We start from the raw sequence: 15017 nt of genomic DNA, 5'->3' as shown, positions 1-15017 counted from the left end.
TATTTAGTAACAAATAATTTTAGAATATATATGCAAGTGAAAATTCATTACTTTTGATACACATTTTTTATTGTCTGACACAAGATGAACATAGAGACCACTATAATCCCAGTATACAACAACAACAACAACCCAGTATAATCCCACTTGGTGGGGTCTGGGAGGATAATGTGTACACAGACCTTACCCCTACTCTGGGGTAGAGAGGCTGTTTCCAAATAGACCCCCGACATCCTTCCCTCCAAGAACTTCTCACCTTGCTTGGGGAGACTCGAACTCACAACCTCTTGGTTGGAAGTGGAAGTTGCTTACCATCAGAGCAACCCCTCTTGTCTAATATATATATATAGAAATTATACAAATTCTATACACTTTTCGGCTACCGAACGTAAATAGTTTCTGGCGCGGGCTGATAGTGAAAAAAAGCCCTTAAAAGAAAGGGATGGCACATGTTAAAAAGATAGTATAATCATAACTATTTTTTTTAACTTCTAAAATTCTTTTTTTTTTATTCTTTTTCTGCAGATAGATTGATTAAGCACAATAATTAAAAAAAAACATAATTATAAAAATCAGATAAATATTCATAGCCTCGAAAGTATTACAGTACCTTTGCAGGACTGAGACAAAGAGAAGTAAATTAAAACGACAAGTACACAATAAAATTGCAAAAATCAGCTGAAAGCATAACAAAGACAACAAACCACTAGCCCAAATATAAGAAGCCTCTTAACACAAAAAAAATTAACATTGCAGAGGAGTTTGTTGATTTATTTACAGATCAACTATTGCTTCATATCACCAGAAAAATTGGACCCTCTTTTTCACCACAAAGGAAAGCAGCAGCTCTGCAGAATACAGAAGAGAGGATGAGAACAAGACTGAAACATTGTAGCCAAAGACAAATGCAGAATTTAAACTTGACGTGTTTAACCTTTAAGGTTCTTAGCGCTGAATTCATTGTAGTTCTGAAATTATCTGTCCAAATTTAATATTTATTGAATACTAGTGGTTTTTCACATACAACAACAACAACCCAGTGAACTCCTACAAGCGGGGTCTGGGAAGGGTAGTGTGCACGCAGATCTTATCTCTATCCCGGAGGAGTAGAGAGGTTGTTTCTCAAAGACCCTCGGCTCGAGAGGATGAATAGAAACAATCAAATCTCAAACAATAGCGAGAAGAATGATAACAATGTAAGAACTAGAAACAAAACAAAAAAATAGATGGAGGAAAGCAATAGCAACAAGCAGTAACCACAGTAAGATACAAGAAAACCGAAGCGGAAGATAATAGGAAATAGCCGTAATACTAGCAATCTAGGAACAACGACAAGATACTAATGGTTTTTCACATACATATGAACTATTCATGTTCCATATTGAAAATAATGGATTCCATTGAACCAGTTGAACATAGGCATCAGCCTCTGAAAATAGAAAAGAGCAGAAGTGATAGCAGTACCTTTTGCTTTTCGTTTCGTTGATGCCTTTCGATACTGTAAGATGTTCTACCAGGTGTGCCTAGCACATTTCCAGGGCCTCTGTTCCTTTCATTTCGCACTTTGTTAAAAACCTCAGAGTAGTTTTCTGCAGATTGAGGATCGTTCTCATCCCATTCGCCAAATTTCGGAACTACAGCTCCTCTATCAGGCTGCTAGATGAAGGAGAAATCACAGCTAATGAGATGAATAAATGAATACCCTATTAGTTCAATTTCAATGTCACACTAGACTTTTTAAGGTCAAACTCAACGGTTTAATCTACTTAAAAGCGCAAAAGTTTCAAAATGCATGGTCAGTCCAGTGCACAAAGCATCTCGCGTTCATGCAGGATCTGGGAAGTTTCAAAATACATGATTGCTATAATATTTTCATGCAGATTTAGATGCAGCAAAAATCAGCTAGACCTCAAAAATGTTTGCAGTATTACAACAATAACAACAACATAACTAGTATTATCCCACACTGTAGGGCCTGGAAAGGGTAGTGTGTACGCAGACCTTACCCCTACCTTGAGAAGATAGAGAGGTTGCTTCCAATAGACCCTCGGCTCAGGAAAGTATAAGCACCACATGTGATTGCAGTATTGTTTAAACTAATTGGTAGTATGTGATCTAGGAGCCATGTAGCTTCTATTAAACCAAAAGTATCAAGAATATAACTTATATACATTGATAGAGTCAAGAAATATATCCTAACTTGTTATAGTAGTTATCTTTCAGAGACTCGTCAGCATATAATCAGTATATACAAGGTAATTAAACTCAAAGTATCAAATGCATTTCCTATCATGTCCAGAAATGGCTAACATATCTTACTAATTAGCTTATTATCTGTCAAATAGGATAAGTAAGGCATGCAATCACAAGTTGTAAGTGTCTAATCTTCGATATTATGAAAGGGCAGTTCGGTGCACTAAACTCCCGTTATGCACGAGGTCTAGGGAAAGGCCGGACCACAAGGTTCTATTGTACGCAGTTTTATCCTGCATTTCTGCAAGAGGCTGTTTACACGGCTCGAACCAGTTACCTTTGTCACATGGCAGCAACTTTACCAATTACGCCAAGGCTCCCCTTCTCTGATATTATGAAAGATGAAATAGAATAGGAAGAAACATACACTTTCTTTCTTCATTTGATGCCTCCCCGGAGTAGCACGAGCACTTTCAAATGATCTTCCAGGAGTAGTACCATGGCTACTATCATATGAATTCTTCCCTTCCCAAACAGGCGAAGCAGCTACTCGTCCTGATATCTTCGCCTGCTGAGAATTTGGATGAATGGGTGATTTAGCAATGTTGTGATCAGATCCTGCAGTTTGTCTAGCAGGTCGCCCTGAGTTTGATCCACGACCAGCTCCATTACGTTGTTGAATATCACCATGTTCTTTACTCACTCGACGTTTTTGTTCATCCCTTTGAGTTTTAGGAGCAGAGTAGGGAAACATGTCTGGATTTTCTTGAGGGTCATTTGGATTTATCATCTTTCCACCACGAGTTTTCCTTGCATTGTCAAAAAAGACAGTATAGGGAGTGTTGTCTTCACTTTCCCAATTGCCAAACTTTGGCACATTTGGACGCTGCAGTGACAGGTAAAACGAAATTCGACAGATTGTGAGTGTGGTTGCAGGTATGATTGAAGTCATTTTCCAAGAAAGATATTGTTGTTGTTAGGACCGAAAAAATCAGGAGTCATGCGGAAACTATTAAAACAATACTTGAACAACGATAAATCAAACAACATAAGAGAAATATACCAAAAGAGATATTTAACGTGGTTCGGTCAATTAACCTACATTCCCGGCCGGAGATGAGCAATCTATTATATATAAAGAGAGTAAAAAATATCGAGAGAACAACCTCACGAAGAGGCAAACACAAGTGGCACACTAACACTTGTCCCGAAAAGTTCTCTTCCTAAAGAAGACTCCCAAACCTCATATGACTACATTATGGATGCTGGTAAATGAGAATGGAGGATCCTTAATTTATAGAAGTCTAAAATCTTTTCCTCCAAGAAAAGGGACGAATCAAATATGGGGCTGTTTATGATCAGGGATGTTTGGTACGATCAAAGTCATGTTCAAGGAAACATAGTCGCTGTTAATTATGATCAGGGATGTTTGGTACGACGGAAGTCATTATTCCACCCCAAATCATAAATGACAAAAAAAGAAATTGATTTCAATAACCTCGTTGTGTTGAATATTTAGGCTTAATATCTATTCAGGAATTTATTGAATCTACGTTAAATGCTTAAATGATCATATATAATGCATAGTTGGTAAGTAACATCTATATTTCATAGATGAGAAGCCAAAATTCTTATATCTGCAAATATTCCTCAGTCCTCCAAAAACATTTACACACTGGAAAGAGATTCACATATATATAAGAATAACAGAACTTTTGTCTCAAAGCTTGTAAAGGTGGCCTATATAAATCATCATTTGTCTGTGTAACCCATTTAAATCTCAGTCCAATAGTAAATAAAAAAATATAACAAAATCTCTAGACTAAGGATTCATTTGGTTTGAAGATAAGTTATGTTACATCAGTTATCCTTGTATTATTTCTTATTGATTATTTGGTATGTTGTATTAATTTTGAGATTGTCAATTTTATTGTTTTATCATGGGATAACTTATCCTGGCATGTGTATAAATTATCTTGGTACTAATTTTAATACTAGAATAACTTATCGAGGATTAAAAACCAAAAGGGATAAGGCGGGTACTAAATTCTTATCCCAGGATTTTTATCCATCATACAAAACGACCCCTAGGTTCTTTGTATTATCTACAGAAAATGATTCAAAATGCCCCTAAACTATAAGAAAAAGTTTAAAAATACCATTCATCTACCTATTGGGCTAAAAATACCTCTCCATCCACCTTTTTGGTTCACTTATACCCTTTGACCGTTAGGTCAATTCTGAATTAAAAATAATTATTATTCTTTTTGTAAAAAAATTTAAAAAATATTTTACAAAATATTTTCGTTATTAAAACTAATGCACCAATAGTCCACAAATTTAGTAAAGTCTTCTTCTTTTTCTTTTTTCAGTTTTACAAAAAACAATTCAGTTTTTACCCAAAAAATATTATTTTTTTTTAGTTTTTTAGAGCATTTTTTTGTAAAAGCTGAAAAAATATGTTTTTAATAAAATATTTTCTTCTTTAAAAAACTGAAAAAATATTTTCAACAAAATATTTTCGTTTTTGAAAAATATTTTTTTTTAAAAAGCAAAATATTTTTTCTTTAAAAAAACTTAAAACGAAAATAAAACGAAATGCTTTAAAAAACTGAAAAATGAAAAAAAAATATTTTTAAAAAGCAAAAATATTTTATTAAAAACATTTTTTTTGTAAAAACTGGAAAAAAATAACAAAACTTTAGTAAATTAGTGGACTATTGGTTGCATTAGTTTAAAAAAACGAAAGTATTTTGCAAAATATTTTTGTTTTAGTTTTACAAAAAGAATAATAATTATTTTTAATTTAGCATTGACCTAACGATCAAAGAGCATAAATGAACCAAAAAATGGATGGAAGGGTATTTTTAGCCCAATCGGTGGATGAATGATATTTTTAACTTTTTTCAATAGTTTAGGGGCATTTTAAATCTTTTTCCCGTATATAAATCTATAACGAGACTAAAGTAAACATATTTACATGACATAACATATTGTATTCCACAGACATAATGCTAAAAAGAATGTAAAACGAAAAGATCCCCACAAGTTAAATCATGGACCAAAAAATCTGCAGAAACGAAGCAGATGAACACAATCACATCGAAAGCCAAGGGAGAAACTTACTGCCATTGCTCTTCACCAAGCTTTTTGGGACAAACTTTCAGATAATTTCCCGAGAAAACAGAAACTACGAAATACTCCAGAGAGAGAGAGAGAGAGAAATGAAGGAGAAAAGAAGGTGCAGAGGTAGAAGAATTTAAGAGAGAAATATATATAAATGTGACATTTATTTTAGTAACCTTTGACTCTGCTGCCATAGCTGGTAATAGTTGACTATTCGCCTCTCCTTTTATTCTTTGGTTTAAGTCTTCGCACGTCGTCTTTCTCAAAGTTTTCCTCAAATTTTACCCCATGCACTTGCACACTGACAGCACCGTGAACTATATTTTTGACGAGTATTTTATCCTCCTTGTATATTTGTCCCTAAACAGAGTCGAGGCGGATCCCTTCGCCAAAAAATTACACTATACATAATAGCAAAATTCGGTTTGCGCCTCTATACACCGCCCAAACGTATAGTTCAAACTTTTGTGAGGTCCTTTGTTCAATTTCCACTTGACATATTTTTTTTTATTTTCGAAAATTATACCTTCGCCACTGCCCCTAAACTACTTGAAATGAGAGAACTTTGCCCTCCAGTTATATTTTTGGCACAAAAGTACCTCAATGTTAGCCAAGTAGTTCAAAAATACTCTTGCCGTTAGTCAAAGTAGTTCAAAATTGTTCTCTGCGCTAACGGTTTCTCCAGCCTGGGTAGAAAAGGGTCAATTTCGGTTAGGTGTCAAAAACGAAAGGGGAATTATTATTTTTATCTGGCACAAGAAATTATTTATATTTAGTAGCTGAAAAAATATATAAAATTTGTATAACTTTTTTATATAACATACAGAATGTGTATATATACAAAACATATACAAAAAATATATTTTTTGGCTATTATTTTGAGAGCGGCTATATAATATCAATTTTCCAAAACGAAATGAAGGGCGAATTTGTCTCATTTCGAATAATTCAAGCGCAAAATTGACCTGAAGGAAGGAATGTGGAGGGATTTATATCGAGGTCGGGTTCAACACTTGAAAATTGATAAATTTTTGGTACGATGAGCTGTTGGGAATAAACTCCGTAAAAATAGTATTCACGGTATTAGTGATAAACGCAGAACACTAAGTTATGGTTAAATCAGCAAGAATAGAAATGCAACAATAATGACACCAAGAATTTACGTGGAAACCCTTCTGAATAAGGGAAAAAACCACGGCCAAGAAGAGCAACTGATATCACTATAGCGAGGAATTTTACACTGTGTAGTAACGAGTAAAAAATACTCCTAAGACCACTACACCCTCAAAAGAAATAAACACTCTTTTGCTTTTTTCACCTCACTACAATATCTCTCACACTCTATTTTTCTTCACAAACTATTTTCTTATAGTTTATGGAATACCTTGCTCTCTCTTTTCTCTCTTTGTTGGTGTATAGAAATGAGAGTTAAAGCTCTCCTTTTATAGCCAAAACCTCACTCTCTAAAGCCTACAATATTTGACAATTTACACACCTTTTTCACAATTTCAACAAGGTTGGCTACCAAACCAAACCAAGTCAATAAAATTGGCTACCAAATTATACAAATTCAACAAGGTTGGCTACCAAACCAAACCAAGTCAACAAAATTGGCTACCAACTCATTTGAATGAGATGGACACCATATAAATCTCCCCCTCCAGCCTCATTCATCTAGAGGAGGTAGCACTGTCTTCTAGTTTGAGTGCATGCCGACAAGTTCTTTGCATAGCTCGAACTTGTCTCTTGGTACCACCTTGGTCAACATATCTGCAGGATTTTCACTCGTGTGAATCTTTTTGACTTGAAGTGATTCGTTCTCCACTTGCTCACGAATCCAATGATATCTGACGTCAATGTGTTTTGTTCTCGCATGGTACATGGAGTTTTTGCTCAGGTCTATTGCACTCTGACTGTCGCAATAGACAACATACTCCATCTGTCGCAATCCAAGTTCTTGAAGAAATCTCTTGAGCTATATCATCTCTTTGCCAACTTCAGTAACCGCAATATACTCCGCTTCAGTTGTAGATAGTGCGACACACTTCTGCAACTTCGACTGCCATGATATAGCTCCCCCTGAAAAAGTAAACAAATATCCAGTAGTGGATTTTCTGTTATCAAGGTCACCTGCCATATCAGAATCTGTATAGCCCTTCAAAATTGGATTTGATCCTCCAAAACATAAGCATTCACGTGAGCTTCCTCTTAGATACCTGAGTATCCACTTTACAGCTTCCCAATGCTCTTTTCCTAGATTTTCGAGAAATCTTCTAACAACACCGACTGCATGAGCAATATCTGGTCGAGTGCATACCATTGCATACATCAAACTTCCAACGGCAGAGGAATAAGGAATCTTGGTCATTCTCTCTTTTTCCTCCGTTGTTGTTGGACACATCTTCTTGCTCAACTTCAGATGACCAGGAAGAGGTGTGCGAACCAACTTAGCACTTTTCATATTGAAGCGCTCCAGTACACGTTCTATGTACTTCTCCTGTGACAAGTAAAGCTTCCTTTCGTTTCTCGAACGAGTAATTCTCATGCCCAAAATCTGCTTAGCATGACCCAAGTCTTTCATTGCAAAAGACTTATTCAACTGTTTCTTCAACTCGTCAATCTTAGAAGAATTCCTGCCCACAATCAACATATCATCCACATATAGCAAGAGGATGATAAAATCGTCATCAGAAAATCTTTGCACAAACACACAGTGATCTGAAGAAGACTTCTTGTAGCCTTGCTTCCCCATAACAGACTCAAACTTTTTGTACCACTGTCCGGGAGCTTGCTTCAATCCATATAGACTCTTCTTAAGTTTGCATACAAGATTTTCTTTACCTTTTGCCTTGAAGCCTTCAAGTTGTTCCATATAAATCTCCTCTTCTAAGTCACCGTGAAGAAAAGCAGTCTTCACATCCATCTGCTCAATCTCCAAATCAAGACTAGCAGTCAAACCAAGAACTGTCCGAATGGAGGACATTTTTACGACAGGAGAAAATATTTCGTCAAAGTCAATACCTTTCCTTTGACCAAATCCCTTGACAACCAATCTAGCTTTGTATCTGGGCTTCAAACTATGTTCTTCAGCTTTAACTTTGAACACCTACTTGTTCTTCAAAGCTCTCATGCCCTTAGGCAATTTCACCAACTCATAAGTATGGTTCTCATGCAGAGATTTCATTTCATCTTGCATGGCTTCAATCCATTGATCCTTGTGCTCATCTTCTATGGCCTCCGCATAACATTCAGGTTCTCCCCCATCAATGAGTAATACATATTCATTGGGTGAATAACGGGAGGAAGGAGTACGAGGTCTAGAAGACCTCCTGAGTGGAATATCTAACTCGTCCACAGCTTCGTAAGTAGGAGCATCTACCTCATCAACATTAGCGTTGTTATCCTCATCACCATCAATATGTTGATCTGGAATATGGTTCTGGGAATCACCATCATCATTGATCCCACCAGTGTCATCCCCATTTGTATGAGGAACTTGATCAAGATTAACTAAACCTTCAGAACTTGAAGATTTTAACTTCTCCGCTTTGTTAATATCTTCAATGGTTTGATCCTCCACGAAGATAACATCACGGCTTCTCACAACCTTCTTCTCAATTGGATCATATAGCCTGTAACCAAACTCATCAAGGCCATAACCAATGAAGATGCACTGCCTTGTCTTGGCAGTTAATTTTGACCTCTCATCTTTAGGCACATGTACAAAAGCTTTGCAACCAAACACTTTCAAGTGGTCATAGGAGACATCCTTGCCATACCAAACTTTGTTTGGAACATCACTTTGCAAAGCAACCGCAGGGGATAGATTAATAACATGTGCGGCGGTCAACAAAGCCTTACCCCAAAAGGAATTCGACAACTTTACTTCAGAAAGCAAACATCTGACTCTTTCCATCAATGTCCTGTTCATCCTTTCTGCTAAACCATTAAGCTGAGGCGTCTTAGGAGGAGTCTTCTGGTGTCTGATACCCTGTTGTTTGTAGTATTCGTCAAACGGTCCACAATATTCACCACTGTTATCAGTACGAATACACTTCAGCTTCTTTCCAGTTTCTCTTTCAACTGAAGCCTGAAACTGCTTAAAGACACCCAACACTTGGTCTTTAGTCTTCAAGATGTAGACCCAAAGTTTCCTGGAACAATCATCAATAAAGGTAGCAAAATAAAGTGCACCATCCAAAGTTCTTGTCTTCATTGGACCACATAAATCTGAATGCACCAACTCAAGCAACTCTGTCTTTCTTGAAGGAGGATGAGACTGGAAAGAAACTCTTTTTTGTTTTCCAGCCAAGCAGTGCTCACATTTTTCTAATTTTGCACTTTCAAAATTTGACAACAATTTCTTCTTGGCCAGAACATTTAGTCCTTTCTCGCTAATGTGGCTAAGCCTCTTATGCCATAACGTTGAAGAGTTATGGCTCTCAACGGCATTCACCATATCAACACAGGTAGAGGCTGTAGTCCAGTATAGACCACGACGCTTTTCCCCACGAGCCACAATCATGGAGCCCTTAGTGAGCTTCAACTTTCCAGCACCATTGGTATTGACATATCCCTCATCATCCAAAACACCAACAGAGATCAAGTGCAAACGAATATCAGGTGCATGCTTTACATTGTTTAAAACTAGTTTAGTTCCAATACTAGTTTCCAAACAAATCGTTCCAACACCAGCCACCCTAGATATAGTCTCATTACCCATACTCAGAGTTCCAAAGTCACTCTGAGTATATGATGAGAAAAATTCCTTCCTTGATGTCACATGAGATGCGGCACCACTGTCCACAACCCAGCTTGACTCATCACAAGCAATATTTATCAGATCTGCATCAAGGACTGTAACAAGATCTTCTGTAGTGACGGTGGCCACACGATTGCCATCTTCTTTCTGTTCTTCCTTGTCTCTATTCTCCTTTTTCAAAATCCGGCAGAACTTCTTTATGTGCCCTTTCTTCCCGCAATGATAGCACTCAATATCTTTAAGTCTGCTTCTGGATTTGCTTCTATTATGTTCTCTATTTTGAGAACCCCGATTCTTGCTTCTCCCCCTAGAGTCAGTCACCAAGACATCTGATGAGGAGGAACCCTGAGATTTTCTTCTCATCTCTTCATTTAGAAGGCTGCTCTTGGCAAGATCCATAGAGATCACACCATCCGGAGCAGAATTTGATAATGAAGTTCTAAGAATTTCCCAAGAATCTGGTAGGGAACCAAGTAGAAACAAGCCTTGAATTTCTTCATCAAATTTAATGCCCATAGCAGATAACTGGTTCATGATCCCCTGAAAATTATTCAGATGATCTGTCATCGCGGAACCATCGTGGTATTTTAAACCCAACATCTGCTTTATCAAAAATATCTTGTTGTTTCCAGTTTTCCGAGCATACAAACATTCAAGGTGCTCCCATAGGGTCCGAGCATGTGTCTCCCCAGAAATATGGTTCAAAACATTATCGTCAACCCACTGTCTAATAAAGCCGCAAACCTGCCTGTGTAACAGATTCCACTCTTCATCTGATTTATTATCAGGCTTTACAGTGGCGAAGACAGGTTGATGAAAATTCTTGACATAGAGCAAATCTTCCATTTTGCCCTTCCAAATGACATAATTTGTGTCATTCAAGGTAACCATTCTAATAGTGTTGGCTTCCATCGTTTATCACAAATACAAATACTATTTATTAGGAGACCAAAGTAATTCTTTTCTGATGTGGAAGTTCAGACTGTGCTGCAACAACAGAGCATACTCAGATAGAACCTTGGCTCTGATACCACTTGTTGGGAATAAACCCCATAAAAATAGTATTCACGGTATTAGTGATAAACGCAGAACACTAAGTTATGGTTAAATCAGCAAGAATAGAAATGCAACAATAATGACACCAAGATTTTACGTGGAAACCCTTCTGAATAAGGGAAAAAACCACGGACAAGAAGAGCAACTGATATCACTATAGCGAGGAATTTTACATTGTGTAGTAACGAGTAAAAAATACTCCTAAGACCACTACACCCTCAAAAGAAATAAACACTCTTTTGCTTTTTCCACCTCACTACAATATCTCTCACACTCTATTTTTCTTCACAAACTATTTTCTTATAGTTTATGGAATACCTTGCTCTCTCTTTTCTCTCTTTGTTGGTGTGTAGAAATGAGAGTTAAAGCTCTCCTTTTATAGCCAAAACCTCACTCTCTAAAGCCTACAATATTTGACAATTTACACACCCTTTTCACAATTTCAACAAGGTTGGCTACCAAACCAAACCAAGTCAATAAAATTGGCTACCAAATTATACAAATTCAACAAGGTTGGCTATCAAACCAAACCAAGTCAACAAAATTGGCTACCAACTCATTTGAATGAGATGTACACCATATCATGAGCCTCCCCTTTAGATGAGTTTTATTGAATTCAAAATAAAATAAAATAAAAAAGTTGCTCGTTTCTAGGATTCCTCCTTTTAAATAAAAAAATAAAATTATTGAAAGTTAAAGCAAGCACAGCTCATAATATTTGACCAAAACTATATTCCAATTTCCAAGTTCTTAGCAACGTTAGCATCACTCATAATTAATGTAGTTCTTTGTTCTTTAAAATGTTCTAAAAATGGCGCTTCAGAATAAAAGAAATCATGTATAGTACATATACTAGTATTATTAGTTTATTACCAGATAAAAATCAAGGTTATTATCTTATGTTTGACTTGGTTTGTTTAAAGGTTATAATTTCACTCGTTTTAGAATAAATTAATGTCGTTTACCGTGAGGGTGGTAGGTCAGCCAGCTGATTAGTCTAATAATCTTCCTAATAAATTAGTAACAGCTGAATATAATATAAGAATAGAAGATGAATGAGATATAATCAAATTAGCGTGGCTAAATATTTAAGGTTCCTTTACTATTAACCAGATGCAGAACCTTTTGGGGGAGACCGTTTACGGTGTCTGTTTGACCAAAAAATATTAAGCTTTTTGCTAAATTAATTAATAAAGAAAATAGAGAATGAATTTTAGCTAAGGATAATTAACTCTAAATCTAAACACATTAAATAAGAAAATAAGATATAATCAAGCTCATAAACTTTCTAGGATCATATATGATATCAAACATAGATGATAGGCTTACATTCTTGACATATTATCCCGTAATATGGTGATAAAGATGGAAAAGATGTAATGTCGTCGACAGTAACGAGATCTATCTTCGTTGATTTAATAAACACGATTACAGAGATTTGTATTTGCTATCTGAGCCTTTTCCTGATTTTCTTTTCCTCTTCTCTCTCTAGGAGAGGAAAAAGCCCCCCTCTCTCTTGTCTTCTTACCTCCTATATATATTATCAGTATTCTCTTTTGTCTAACAGTCCTTAGCCAGAATGCCTTTATCCCTTGATCATATTGCATGTCGCCTCCCTCAAGTATCACGACATTTACTTTGCCATACGAGTTTTTTGATGGCTCCATCTCGGCAGTAGCCGAGGTACTCGTTATTATTGCACCTTGTGGGTACGATCACGGCTTAGTCGACCCCTTACCATTCCTTTTCACGCTAATCCACGTGTGGTAAGATTTTGACCCATACAGTTAGTCCCTCCACCCATTGGGGTCGCCTCTTGGCGAGCTCGATGGGCGGCCTCTGTTGATTCGAAAATTAGGAGAAATTTGAGTGCTTTATGCGAGGGGCGAGAACCTCATGGCGAGGTAGCGATGTGAAGCTTTGAGAATTGCGTCGGTCTGTCATGTCAGTTCAAAACTGGACCGTCACATCAGTTCAGGATGTCATCAATATTCCCCATGTGTCATTATGGCACACGTTTTCTAGGTAGTGTCATTTCCCATGCCCTTTCCATTTTCTAACTGGCGGCTCTTGATTTTCCCGCTCATGGCATCTGTATCCCTGTAAATAGGGGGAAGCCTCTCATTTGAATGTTACATTTTTCAATTGCTTAAGAGAGAACTTCACAAATCTTCTCCTCTTTCCTTAATTTCTCATTTTTCTGCTTTTGCTAGGATTCGATGTGACCATTGTCTTCTTCCTTCATCATCTTCATTTCTTTCGATAAAAGAAAACAAATGGCTAGTACTTCTTCCCGCTCTGATAAAGCTGTAGGTGTTCCAGTGTTGAAGAATGACGAATTCCTACTCAAAGAGGGAGCGGAAGTGGTGAAAGACGAGGGGTTTACAACGGTGGATGAGGTGGTTCCCCGCCCAGGAAAGGTGAGGACCGATTTCAACATCCCTGCCGGAGATGAACCGAAGCTCGTTCCTTCCACGATGGATGTTGTGGCAATCACGGTGTTCAAAGCCAAATGGGGGATCCCTGATTATATTGAAATGGTGTCGGTGGATAAGGATATAATGCATTTACACCGCCCAGGCTACTGCGTGTTTTACGTGTATCCTTTTGTCATTGGGTACACGCTTCCCCTTCCTTCCTTGGTGGTGGATTTCTGCCGTTTCAATAAGGTATGCCCGACTCAACTCTCTCCGTATGCGTACAAGCTCTTCCTCATGCTCATCAAGTACGCGAAGCTAGCCGGCCGAGGAATCTCTCTAAGGAACATGCTCCAACTTTTCGCCCCCCATTTCCTTCGGGGTACAATGATTCATATGCGTCATCGAGGTACCAAGAGTTTGGTGGTAAAGATTGACAATAAGGCCAATCGCCGTTTTTGGGAGAGCTTATTCTACGTCCGGACTGAGCACGTCGTGTTGAACCCAGCAGGGTTTCTTGAGACGTGGAACTTCGCTTGTAAGTTTTCCTTTCCGTTTATTTTGTGCATTTTTTCTTAAAACGGTCGTCAGTCGTCTCCCTTTAACGACTTTATTGAGGATTTGCTTTTGTTTTTGTAGCCGAGAAACTACCTCCCCCGCTAGTGGCTGATATCCGCGAGTAGATGAGCGCAATTCTTCCCATACGATGTGGATTCGTGAGTAGGCGCCTTTCTACGATAAGTTTGGGTGCAAGTCTCTTACTAGTGAGTTGGTTCGTTGTGCTTTTGCTTTGTTCTCCGCTTCACAGTTTTTTTACCTTGTCGTTATATGATTGAATACCTCCTTATTAACAGGTCGGAGAGGAGTGAGAAGGACGAGGGATCCTCCGCTCACATTTCGTCAACCGATGCCTTTTGTCTGGCCTGTGCCAAGAGCTACTACAGGCGAAGGCGTAGAGAGTCTAGCCGCTCGTCGGACCGTGCCCATGGCTGAAGCCGTACGCTTGGAGGTTACTCCTCAACCAGAGACTTTGGTCTCTGCAGTCCGTTCAACGGGCGACTTTTTACGCGTCGGTAGTGTAGAGGCCCCGTCGAAGAGACGAAGGGTAGTATCGGAAGGGGCTTCCCTAGCCGAAACGCCTTCGAAGGGCGACCTTGCTTTGATGGTATCGGAAACCGGCGGTGGTGACAGCCTGAACATGGAGGCGGCATCCATTGTGAGTGTTCAAGAGGTTATTGTGGCGGAGGGATGGAGTTCTGAGGCTGCCATTACTGTTTCGGGCAGACCATCGACTTCTCAGCAGAACCATGACCCTTATTCGGCCAATAAGAGTGGGAAGGGCATCATGGTTGATGATTGTGAATCCGACTCCGACATCGACCCTAAGGACATGAGGATATTCGAGGAGGGATTTACCAGGACTGAGGTAAGAGCAGAAGGTCCCTCATGCATACTCGAAATTC

The 15017-nt window shown here is 38.0% G+C and overlaps 1 protein-coding gene across 2 annotated transcripts; it reads right to left on the bottom strand.

Moving 5' to 3' along the window:
- Nucleotides 1-547: 547 nt before the first annotated feature.
- Nucleotides 548-5438, bottom strand: LOC104217282 (RPM1-interacting protein 4-like). Of its 2 annotated transcripts, none has more exons than XM_009767489.2 (4): nucleotides 5320-5438; nucleotides 2621-3079; nucleotides 1465-1653; nucleotides 548-848 (listed from the first exon to the last, which is right to left on the bottom strand). In XM_009767489.2, exons 1-4 carry the CDS (start codon nucleotides 5323-5325, stop codon nucleotides 825-827), a joined length of 678 nt encoding a protein of 225 aa, XP_009765791.1. In that variant the 5' UTR covers nucleotides 5326-5438; the 3' UTR covers nucleotides 548-824. The 2 variants fall into 2 exon arrangements, with proteins under 2 accessions (XP_009765791.1, XP_009765787.1); XM_009767485.2 differs by having other exon boundaries at nucleotides 1465-1656; nucleotides 5320-5431.
- Between the last annotated feature and the right edge of the window lie 9579 nt (nucleotides 5439-15017).

Source organism: Nicotiana sylvestris, chromosome 6 (assembly GCF_000393655.2).
Source record: "Nicotiana sylvestris chromosome 6, ASM39365v2, whole genome shotgun sequence".
Lineage (NCBI taxonomy): Eukaryota > Viridiplantae > Streptophyta > Magnoliopsida > Solanales > Solanaceae > Nicotiana > Nicotiana sylvestris.
Note: the sequence above shows the minus strand (reverse complement) of the source record. Positions and strands in the feature narration are given on the sequence as shown.